The following is a 12,376-nucleotide window of genomic DNA, read 5'->3' as shown; positions in this document are numbered from 1 at the left end:
ATAATTCGTTATTGTGTTCTTAATAGTCCATTCTGGTTATTTAGAATCTGTCTGTAATACATGAAAACCCATACTTTGCATTCCATAGGTTCTTAAATGCAAGATATGAACTTTTAAGTTTATTTTCATGAACTTCTACATGCTTCCACGTTTTCATACAAGTTATACTATATATCTTCAGGTTATTATACAATCACAAATAATGTTTACAATCATGTTTATATAATTCATGGGCTACTAAGCCAATTATATCCATGTTCATGTTTTGGGAGTTGCACAGATTGCCGAGAAAGTTTAATACCTGAAACTACGTATGCCAGCGTAGGATAAGGATTGCCGCCCAGTTAGGACGATTCTTTCATGTTTACCCATTGCGGGTTATTGGATCCATTCATGTCATGTTCATGTCTTGTAACCCGGCAAGGTACATGACGTGCTTAGCAGAAAGCGTAGATCGAGACGCCACGTGCTTACGTGGTGGTTACATGTATCGGTTATACTAATTCTCTCTCACAGATATCTTTACAGACTTAAAATATCTTATTCATGTTATACATATTCATGTCTTTAGATGATATTCATGTTCATGTTCAGCTTACAGATACAATTTCAATTTTGTTATTTCATGTGCTATACTTATTTCATTCAGTTACTTTACATACCAGTACAATTCGAATGTACTGACGTCCTCTTTTATTTGCCTGGGGGTTGTATTTCACGATGCAGATTTACAGGATGACGGATCAGCTCGTTAGGACTCTACACGTACCAGCTATTGGTGAGCCCCATCTCATTCGGGGTTTTATCTTTATTTATTTATTGTCAGTTATGCAGTAAAGGTATACCGTAAATGATCATATAGTATAATTCAGTTAAGTAGGATGGAAAATGGTTAACGAAAATTTGAGTCCTACAAATCACAATTTTTGTTAGGCCTTTTTTTTGGGGGGGAAAGGATAGTGGGTAGGGCTTATCTTCCCCCCAGACTACTTTACTCACTGGAAATCATTCCACATACAGGAACTGGGAAAAAAAAGGGCTTGGTCTTGTCCCGGTAAACATTTTAGCAGTCAGACTCATGTCCGAGGTTTCATAGACTAGACTAGTTCAGTTATGTCATGTTAGATATTCAGAGTCGTATAGCCAGTATTGGCTCAACATTTATCATTTAATTTCAAACTTATGATTATTTAACCTATGCTTTATTCTCACCATGCATGTTATATTATATTCCGCATTAGTACATGTCCCATGTTGATTCAGCAAGCCATGTGGTTCGCTCGATCACATGTAGCAAGGCACCGAGTGCCGTGTTAAACCCAGGCTATGGTTTGAGCAAAAGTTTGCCTTAACGCCTAACTTTTGCCCGAATAGGCCTAATTTTGGGGCAAAAGTTAGGCCTTAAGGCTTAATTTTTTGTAAAAGTTTGCCTTAATGCCTAACTTTTTCCTGAATATGCTTAATTTTGCTACAAACCTCCGCCTTGCGATTTTTTTTTTTTTTTTTTCTTACTGAGCCCGGGGTTTGGACCCAGAACCTCGGGATATTAGGTGAAAGGCAAAAATTAAACACCACTGCCTTTGAAGGGCAATCGTGCAAATGACCCGTTAACTCTTCAATTATAATTGATGGGCTCATAACTGAAGAGTTACACCTTTCCTGAAAGGTTTCTTTTCTGAAGAGTTGCGTATATTCTATTTAAATTTTGTATTGGTCCTGTGCTACACACATTGTTATTGTTATCTCTCCCCATCACAGAAAAGAACCAGAAAATATTAACGGGTGAAGGCTCAGAAGATCATAACTTCAGTTGATTCTTACAATGGATCAATTGTAAGTGCCTTTACCATTCTTCTAGGTTTGCTCATCACTGTCTAATGATTTACTTGAGATTCTGAATTAGTTTTCCAACATAAATTTCACTATTTGAATTATGAGTAGTTTTTTTTTTTTTGTTGTTTCAGATTGGACTTCGCCGGAGCAATTCAGTTCATCAAAGGCAACACCTTTTTTATTTGCTTCCTTCTCCTTTTTTTTTTTTTTTTTTGTTTGTTGATTATAGTTCAGGTTTTTATTATTGTTCAGTTGTTTGGTTATGGATATCTGTTTTCTGTTATAGTATTGATTTTGAAACAGAAATGAATGAATGATTTGATTTATTTATCTTCTGCTTACTGAGAATTTGTTGATATGCTGGGTGCAGTGGAAATGGTGGAGGAGAAAGAAATTTTAGCGGAAGAACAAATAAATGGAAGAGATAAATTGGTTAGGGTTGTTGAGGTGTCATTCCATGTGGCATACTATCTCATCTAATGTCACACGTAGGATTGGATGTCCACCTTGAACAATCTTAACGGAGAAGACGTTTATTTAAACTAATAATATAACGGCAGAGGTATATTTAAACCCAAAATATAACGAAGAGTATATTTAAACCTTTTCCCATAATAAAGGGGTGTATTTGGCCCTTTTCTGTTTCTTTTTTAATAATATTTTAATAAGTGTTGTCATAAATTATTGAGTGTTTTTTGAAAACTTCAGTGTATGTATCTTTTTCTTCAGTGCACGCTTGTATTTTCCTCCTCCAAAAAGTTTTCTTTATCTTATATTGATATGCCAAAAATGACGGTACTAATTAACATGAAAGCTCGTGTTCGAGAACTAGTTTTCTTTATTAAAACAAAATTTTGACCAGTTCTTTTTCCTGTTTTCTTCCGCCAGGTTCACTTCTTTCTTTATGGAGTTTCACAGTCCGAGAAAATTCCAAACTCCCCAATGAATTTCTTGGTCTGGAAGATCCCTAATTTGTTCAATCACACAGTAATAAATAACTTACAAAAATGAGGGAAATTTAATCATCTTCACCTAAAACAATCCAGTCAACCAACTCTATTATCGAACATGCAAACCAACCGCTACTCGTGGTTTTGTCGTCAATATCTTCCAACCCTGGAATCACCACGCAATCTCAACAGCAGCAAATTCAGCAGTGAAGCTGAACAAGCTGTTGCAGGGACTGTCCAGTTTAATTTGCAGTCTCAACTTTTGGCTTCAGTAATTCATCAGATGAGGTGTTGTTAGGTAACAAATGCAAATTTGAATACTGATATCTTTTCTCATACTCATTCCTCACCTTTTAATGCAGTGTGAGAATAGAAAATGCCTTTTTCCTTTTCATATGATAGTCTTTGGTTAGAAATGGAGTTCAACATGTTAATTTTACTTTTAAATTATTTTAGTGGCAATAGAAGAAAACACTAACGTGTTTGTTGAAAAGTTTAACAGAGAAAACATCACATCATAATTTAGTTTTTTTTTTTAAAAAAAAAAGTTCAATGGATTTGAATTCTTGAAAAATGTGAAAGCTGTATTGAAATAGAATGGAACATTTTGTAATGTCCCCAAATAGGAATCGCCTCATATAAATTGCAACTGAGACAGTAACTTATTACTGTATGTAACAATTTTTGTTTTGGGCAAGCCATGATGGCAAGACTAATGCAGGGTTAGTTTCATCAAGGGAATTTCCAAGAACAGCCTTTTTCAGGGTTTGCAGGCAATGGGATCTCTCAATTTGAGCTCTCAACTGAGAACAAATGGGGCCATTGCATATGCCCAAGAAAGGATGAACAGAGGTCAACTAAGGCAGAAGTTGTCTCAGCAAGCTTCCCTCGCCACAAGTCAGGTGACAAATTTTGATATCTCCAGCAATATATATTTGACTGTAAAATTCAACTGTGGTCGGAATGGATATGATCTGTGTAGGTTGTTTAGTGTATTTATTCTCATAATTGAGGTGAGGTAGTGCCCTCCAAAGAAGTTGCCATAGCTTTGTTTTACAACTTAATATGGTCATGAATCTAATGTGTATTTAAAGCCATCAAGCTGAAGAAAATCCGTTGATGTTTTGTTCTTTTGGGAATTTCCTATCACATGAGGTATTTTTCCTTGAGAATGAACAAGAATGGCTGCAGGTATTATGTCTTATAGTCGGCTTGAAGTTCATTCACTCATTTGCTCCTTTCAGCTCGGGATGCCTAATGCCTACCTATTATTTAGTGCTATAGGCTAATTGCCATAAATCTCCTTTTGGGTCTTCTTCCGTTACAGGAGGTCAAGCATTTTACTATGGGACCCCATTTACCTTTGCTACTTTAGTAAATCTACTAAAGGAAAAAAAAAAAAAACATTCTAACTGTAATTTTATTTTCTTTCTTGTTGATTCAATGATTAACAATTTGAAACTAGGTCTGACTCTCCTTAAAGATCATTGATTAAGATTTGGTAGAAGTTAGCTATTCCAAGTGATATGGCGCGACTGCCTCCTAATGGATGTGAATCTTTCCAGTAGGGGCAAGAAGCTTCATAAAGTGGTTCTTGATGGTTGAGATGAGTAGAAGTGTTGAGTTCATTTCTATAAACTAACATGAGTGTGAGCCCTCTTTCCCTAGCATTGGTGGATAGGTTTACGTGGAACCTAGATTGTCAGGAGTAGCATGTTTCCCAGTGAATTGTCGAGGTGTGCGCATGCGGACCCGAACCATAAAGAAAGGAAGTTAGAGAACTCTGCCTGAATTTAAAGAACTGGCAGGCGGTTGTTCATTTGCATGTTCGATTATATTGTTCAGTTGCTGATCAGAATCATCACCGTCAATAATAAGAAGAAGCTAGAGAACTATTTTTGGTGCTTAAAATTAAAGAACTTGCAGCAGGAAAATGCTGCATTGATGGGGCTTATATTTATCATTTCATGTTCGACTGTTTTGGGATCAGTATAGATGATCGACAAGCATACCTCTTGCACGGTCAAATGTTAATACGATTGGAAATCAAGTGAAATTACGTGTCCCTATATCTTAGACTTGCTTTGCATGTAGGATGATGGTCTTTGCTGGCCATCCTTGGAAATAAAGATGCCCGAGAACTATAAATCCCTTTTTAAGAAAAATGATGTCAGATAAAGGTCATTGCAATTGTTGCATTTAGGTCCGTATGTACACCTTTAGGTTTTCTTGTTAATTCTCAACACTTAGCGTCATGCTTGCATCCTGCGTGCGTCATGCTATACATTGAAAAGTATGTCCTTATTTTAAAAAAAAAAAAAAATGTAAGCTCTGGAACAAAAATGTCGGTGTGTGATCGTAATTAAAGTTAGGTCTGCATGTTTTTGCGTGCGCGTTGAAGCTCAGAGTCATTTAAGGCTGTCTTTATTATGTGATTATCTTCACTTGTTCAAATTTGCTTTCTCATCATGTATAAACTTGTTGTATTTAATGTCTTAGCGGTAGTTCATGTCGCCTTCTCTATTCAGTTGTGGTAATTTGTTCGTTTCTGCTCACTTTAGTGTTGTAACTTTCTGTAGAAGGACATCATGTGTGAACCCTCGGTTACCAATGGGAAATCTTCTATGATTCAATGTACTTCATCACAACCTCAGTGGTTGAAGCAACTGCCTATAATTACTTCTCCAAATTCGCCCTCTTACTGTCTTCAACAGCAGAGGCAGCACCAAATGCTTATGCAGAAATAATTAGCTCCACTTCAACACTTGCGTCAAAAATCAATGTGTTTGAATCCAGAAGAGTTATCCCAAACTGCGCAGCAGGAACAGCAACTGGGGCATCCCGAGATGTATCAGCATCAGCAGCAACAACAACAACCTCAGCAGATTTTGCATCAGCAGCAGTCTTCTCCAACAATGGCTGTCCCTACTGACCACAATTCTCTGAGTTTGACTGGATCAGAACCAGATGCCAATGGATCTGAAACAACAACTCCCGGGAGTAGTTCAAGTCAGGGGACTGAAGCAAGCAATCAGCTTCTTGGAAAGAGAAAGATACAGGATTTAGTTTTACAGGTTTTTCCTTCACCTTGTTAATCTCCAAAACTTGCAGTTCTCCTTGGTGGTTACTCAAGCAAACCATTGGAGTCGATTTTCAGTTTTCTTATTCTCACAATCAAAACTTTCAAAAAATTTGGTGAACAAATTATAGTAAAAGTGATCTCTCCCTCAGGTTCCTTTTTCACTACCCCCAAACACCCATTGAAGCTACCAATTTACTTCAAATAACGGCATAGAGTTGTCTGAAGTATTTTGCTGGGGAAGTTGAATTTGACTAAACTGTATTGCAAAAAAAAAAAAAAAAAAAGTGAATTTGAATAAACTATAGCAGTTGAGTTCGATATATAGGTTTTGTGGTAATTAATACTGCAACTCTTTTAATGGCTTTCCTCATTCTATGATAATGTTTCAGGTGGATCCGCAGGGAAAAGTTGATCCTGAAGTTGAAGAGCTTCTTTTAGAGATTGCTGATAATTTTATTGATTCGGTGAGGCACAAAAATAATTTGTTCCTTGTTATCGTTATCTTTTTTGTGTGTGTGAGGATTGGGCCCGGGGGGGGGGGGGGGGAATTGCGACTATCATGTTTTTCATGACTGCCAGTTAAAGAGGATTTTTTCTTTAAGGTCATCGTCCGCTGATTCTGGCCTCTTCCTTCTGCACCTCCAACCCACTCAAATTTAAACAAATAATAATAAAGAAAAGAACCCCCTCGACTGGGAAATGAATTTAATCTTTCGGAAACAGCCTCTCTGCCCCACAAAGGTAGGGGTAAGGTCTGCGTAGATCTTACCCTCCCTAGACCCCACTTGTGGGATTACACTGGGTATGTTGTTGTTGTTGTTGTTGTAGTAATTTACTTTGATGCACGAAACAGTCAGATCAATAGCCTCCTTTTGAAATACTTTCCGCCGAAAATAACTCATGAAAGTCAACATATATGATATATATATTACCAATTGATTGTTTGTCATTTTCTTTTGCTAAGTTTCATGTTCCATTCCTCTTTGTAGGTTACTACATTTGCTTGCAATTTGGCAAAGCATCGGAAATCTTCGATTCTGGAGTCCAAAGATGTATTGTTACATTTAGGTTTGTGCCACCAACTGCAAAAGATGCAGACTTGTTTACTTTGTTTTGTTTTCTTAAGGAAAACAATCAACTCATCACATTTTTAGTATGTAAGATAAATCATTTCAGACTTTTTCAAAGATAATAGAATAACAGAAATTAATGGTCGTCGTGCTGCGTATATTTTCATAACGCGATCATTTTTATTGCTTTCTCTTTATGAGTGTTTTTTTTTACATGATTATATGATAAGATCCTCTGCGTTTAGTCTGTACACATGTTTTCTATCTGGAATGTAATTAGAGTCACAATATTTGGCACCATATTCCTATATTGGGACCAAACTTAGTTTTCATGGCTCTACCGTGTACCTTTCAGTCTCCGCAGTTTAATGTTTTTCTAATAGCTACTCTTCTCTAGTGATTCATTTATCAGACCAATACTAGTTTTTTCTCCTTGGCACCAACTTTTACCATTATTATCTACTTCACTTTCTTTAACTCTTTAAGCTTTTAAGCTACTTATACACAGCCAACTACTAGAATTTTTATTCCACCACCTCATGTGTATGCATCAGAGTTGCCGGGCAATAATACGATGAAAGTTTGAATAGCTAATCTTTCTCTTTAGTCATCAGGAGTGGCTCTGAGAAGTCTGAGTTGTGTGTGACCTGATTGAGAGTTGAATATCTGAATTGTCCTATTTTCAACTGAGAGAGTGACAGTGCAGTCGTATATGGTACATATATGGGTTCCCATTTTTGTGAATAGATTTTGACTTCCTCAATTGTTTAGAACATGTACAACGCAACTAATCTATCTTGTCCCAGCACAATAACTCCGGGTGTTTTACTAGGCAACAACTTTTAGCTTTGCCTAATGCACTTGATTTGCTATTTTTGACAGAGGGGCTTCTTAATGATCTCATCAATGCAGTAGTTCCTGAGAATGTTCACATTCGCCATATCATTGCTTAAGATGTTTTTACATAATTTGACTACTGGTCTAATTTAAATGTGATATATTTACAGAGAAAAATTGGCATTTGACTGTTCCAGGCTTTTCAAGTGAGGATAAGAAGCATCCTTCAGAAGATGTAAGCTCCTCTTTCTCTCTCAACTTTCCTGGGTGGTATACTGGTATATCACATATATGTCTGCAAATAGTTGAGTTTTTTCTTTTGAGTTATGATGGATAACTAATAATGATACATGACCTAAGTACCCGATAACATATTATTGAGAAAAACAAAGAAAAAAGCTCAATAACTTAGCTTTTTACGTAGTCTTGTTTATGTAATTTTAATTTCTGATTACAGTCCACTCATCGCGTAGTATGTACTTATTTCTCTTTTCGGCCAAAAATAGTATCTTTAAGCTGAGTGAGAATTCAGGCTGTTTCTATGACATGTTTTTAACCTTGTGCAGTCATCAAGTGAACTCCACAAGGAGCGTCCAGAAATGGTGAGTTGGGAGTTCTTTGTGATAATACGACCTGCATTTGTTCTAGGTGTATAATTCATAGTCGTGGTACTTGACTCAGGTACGCACCATGATGGAGGCTTCATCACAAGCTGAAACAAGTACAAGCGGTAGCACTAAGGAGACCATCAGTCCTGGGCTGGGTGACCATGTTGGTTCGAGTGACATAGTCGGACCATCAAGTTCAGAGGAATTGGCTTCAGAGCCTAATGATCAAATATAATGCAACATTACCAAGGTTCTCACATCCCTGGAGTTTGGTATACCCCTAGCTTCACTGTAATAAAGTGTTCTAGAATAAGTTCAACTGTAGTTTGCTTTGTCAACTGAAGAACATAAACATAGTCGTTGTGAATTTCTTTGAGTGAACCAAAAATGAATGAATTAGACAAAAATAGTATGTTTTTTTTTTTTAGACCAAAATGGGTATTTCGTTGGATAACCAACGAAATACTACCTATCTTGTTCCGTCTTGAGTGCATGTGTAGCGAAATGCAAAATATTTTTTAATTTTCCTTTGCATTTCGTGAATCAATTCACGAAATAGGCATTTTTAATTTTTTTTTTTTTTTGCAATTCGTGTAATTAAAACTGTTTTTTTTTTTTTTTTTAGCATTTTGTGATGCAATTCACTAAATGGATTTTTTTTTTATTTCGTCAATTAAATGAACGAAGTTGATACGAAATGCAAAAAATTGCAAAAAAAAAAAAAAAAAAAAAAGCCTATTTCGTGATTTGATTCACGAAATGCAAGGAATTTTTTTTTTATTTTCCTTTGCATTTCGTGAATCAATTCACGAAATAGGCATTTTTTTTTTGCAATTCGTGAAATTAAAACTGTTTTTTTTTTTTTTTTTAAAAAAATTAAAATGAAAACTTTATTTTGAATATAAATCTAATTCAATTAGATAAAAACATAGTTAAAAAATATAGGAGAAAGAGTAGTTGTAAATTGGTGAAAGAGTAGTTGTAAATTGGTGAAATTTTAAACAGTAATAACTTTGCGCTCGGATATCCGATTTATGCAAAAAAAAATTTGATTTTGCATATTTTTCCGAGATCTAGCAGCGCAAACCGCCGTGAGCGGTGCAGCGATTTTCTAGAAAACCTCTTTTTTCCCTTCCAATTTTAATTTTCCCCCAAATTGGCGGGAAATTTTTAGTTTTCTTTACTTATAATATGATGATGCGCAATAGACTTCAACATAAAAATTTGGAGTAATGTAATTTGTGAATGTCAATTTCACTTATGTGATTTCAATTTTTAAAAAGCACTAATTTTCTCAACATATAGGATAAAACTAATTTTTTTTATCCTATTTCGTTTTTTAATACACGAAATGTTAGTCAACGAAATACAAAAAATAAATAAATATATATATATATATATATATATATATATATATATATATATGTTTTTTGCATTTCGTGTATTAAAAACGAAATAGGAGTTTTATCCTATATGTTGAAAATTAATAAAACTTTATTTTCAAAAAATTGAAGCCGCGTAAATAGACGAATTTATGTTAGAAAATGCGCATCATCATATTATATGCACGAATTTGGGGGAAAATTGCGAGGGAAGGAACAAAAAAAAAATTTAAATATATGGCTTTCCAATTTACAACCTCTCCTAATATTCAAAATAAAGTTTTCGCAGTTTTTATTTCACGGTGCAAAAAAAAAAAATACTTTATTTTGTTGAATTGATTCGCGAAAATGCAAGGGAAAATAAAAAAAAAAAAATTCCTTGCATTTCGTAGAATCAAATCGCGAAAATAAACTTTTTTGTATTTTTTTTATTTTGCATTTTAAATGCAACCGTTTTTGAAAAAAAAAAAATCCATTTAGGTGAAAATTGCATCAAAATGCTAAAAAAAAATAAAATAGGCAAAAAAAAAAAAAAAAAAAATTAAAAATGCCTATTTAGGTGAATTGATTCCTGAAATGCAAAGAGAAAATTAAAAAAAAAGTTTTTTGCTACGCATGTAGCGAAAGCAAAAATTGCCGACGCGAGGCGATCATTGTGTATTGGGTATTTCGTTGATTATCCGGCGAAATACTGCATTTTGTTAAAAAAAAAAAAAGCATCTTATTTTTGTGCAATAGTACGTAAAAATAGCGTTTTATTCTAATTTCTTGCCCATTTATGTTATTTGCATGATTGGTCTCCCGTTATGCCATTTTTGTCATTCCTTTTGCCACCTCCTGAAGTCATAAATATGAAAATCGAAAAGTAACTGTTGCAAGGGAAAGAGAATGAGTAGTAGTTACCTTGTGGCCATAGCGTGCAGCTAGTGTTAGTTGACGAGTAACTGTTGTAGGCAAAAGTCATGACAAAGGGGACCTTTAATTTGACCCCAATAGAGACCGTTGCTAGACGTAACATGCACTTGCGAGGGAAGGAACATTTAAATATATGGCCCTTCCTCCTAATTTATATCGCAATATACAATTGGTGTAATACCCCCACGTTTATATATGCTTTTTGCTACTCCCTCTCAAAGGCAGAGCGAGTATTTGGAGTTTTGGGTTTGGAATTCTAGTCTTTGTACAAGTTACAGGTTTCTTCTAAATTAATAATTTTCGACATATTTGATGAATTTTTTAAAATAATCGTGATTTATGACATAAAAAATCTTATGTAAGTAACCGTTCATCAAATTTGATGAACTGTCAGAGACATACTCGAGTACTAGTCAACTCGGTTATTGTACGTTATTATGTCTGATAGTCTCATGCCCTTAATTCTTATTGATCTCATATGCTATATAAATTATTTATAAGGAAGTAAGGAACATAAATCTAGATTATTTGGCTGGAGTAAATGAGGAAAAAGTAGTTATTCTTTGTAGTTTTTCAAAGAACAATTGTCTTCCCTGCCTATAATACCTGCCACATGCTAGTTGCTCCGTACTTTATATTAGCTGATCATTATAACATGAAGTCTGCAAGTTAACTGCTTTTAATTTCTGAATTCACCTTTGAAAATGGAAATACAAAGAGTGAAAGAGGAATATTTCCAGAGACAACTACAAATCAATTAATGGTTAAAAAGAAAGACATAGAATATTAAAACTGACAGAATTGAATTGAATATGCCATGTATAGGACTTGGAAACCTTGGATTCCCAGGCAAACACTATGGAGTGGGTTTTGACATTGTTCTAATAAGAGACGTTAAAGTTGTAGTATAATTTATAAGATCTATGCGTGGACTCTCAGACGTCAACAATTGTATTATAAAAATTGGGCATCTTTAATCTACTAGGAACACTCTCTTGCGTTTAATATTTTTTTTTTTTTTAATACATGTGGTCATTTTATCTTTAAATTTACATGTACATTGTTAGATAGAGTCCAACTAATTATTGTTTCAAACTTCCAATAATACAAATTATTGCATTACAAGAACTTTTAAGGAGCCTCGTTTAGGGTGGCTTAGCTTCACCTTAATATCATACCAGTGGCGGATCTAGGATTTTCACTCAGGGGTTCGAAAAAAACAACAAAAGCTAATTACACATAAAAAAATAGCGTTGTCACTGGGAATTAAAAAAATAGCGTTGTCACTGGGAATCAAACTTGGAACGTTGGAGAGAATTTTCATATTTCAAGGGCTTGAAAGCGAAACCTTTAATATTTGTTCGGGGTGTTGAAAACATATATATACGTAAAAATGTCCTCTTTATATATGGCTTTAGTTTTTTACCTAATACCCTCCATCCCTCTAAATCACCCTGATGATGACTATATCTAGGTGGAGAATTTAACATTGGAGTCCCATTTGCATGCCATTGTCACTTACATTTCTGTGGTTATAGTATATGAGTGTCTTCCACGTCTGAAAGTGAGAAAGATAGCCTGTCGTTGAGATGGTCGTGGTCCCTCGTAAAGACAATTTTTCTTCTTATAATATAGTCCCATGAATTGAAAACAAATGGGAAAAAGACATTTCTTCTTCTTTCAACGGACTAACTAGATT

The 12,376-nt window shown here is 34.8% G+C and overlaps 1 protein-coding gene across 1 annotated transcript; it reads left to right on the top strand.

Annotated features, from left to right (window-relative positions):
* The first annotated feature begins 2,965 nt into the window (after positions 1-2,965).
* On the top strand, positions 2,966-8,738 carry LOC132052184 (transcription initiation factor TFIID subunit 12b). Its single transcript, XM_059443581.1, is given in 8 exon segments — positions 2,966-3,081; positions 3,482-3,685; positions 5,363-5,857; positions 6,255-6,329; positions 6,855-6,933; positions 7,943-8,007; positions 8,339-8,374; positions 8,454-8,738. Coding segments are annotated over 7 exon segments (1,038 nt in total). The 5' UTR covers positions 2,966-3,081; positions 3,482-3,559; the 3' UTR covers positions 8,616-8,738.
* Positions 8,739-12,376: the final 3,638 nt, after the last annotated feature.

The sequence above is a fragment of the Lycium ferocissimum genome, chromosome 4 (assembly GCF_029784015.1).
Source record: "Lycium ferocissimum isolate CSIRO_LF1 chromosome 4, AGI_CSIRO_Lferr_CH_V1, whole genome shotgun sequence".
NCBI lineage: Eukaryota > Viridiplantae > Streptophyta > Magnoliopsida > Solanales > Solanaceae > Lycium > Lycium ferocissimum.
Note: the sequence above shows the minus strand (reverse complement) of the source record. Positions and strands in the feature narration are given on the sequence as shown.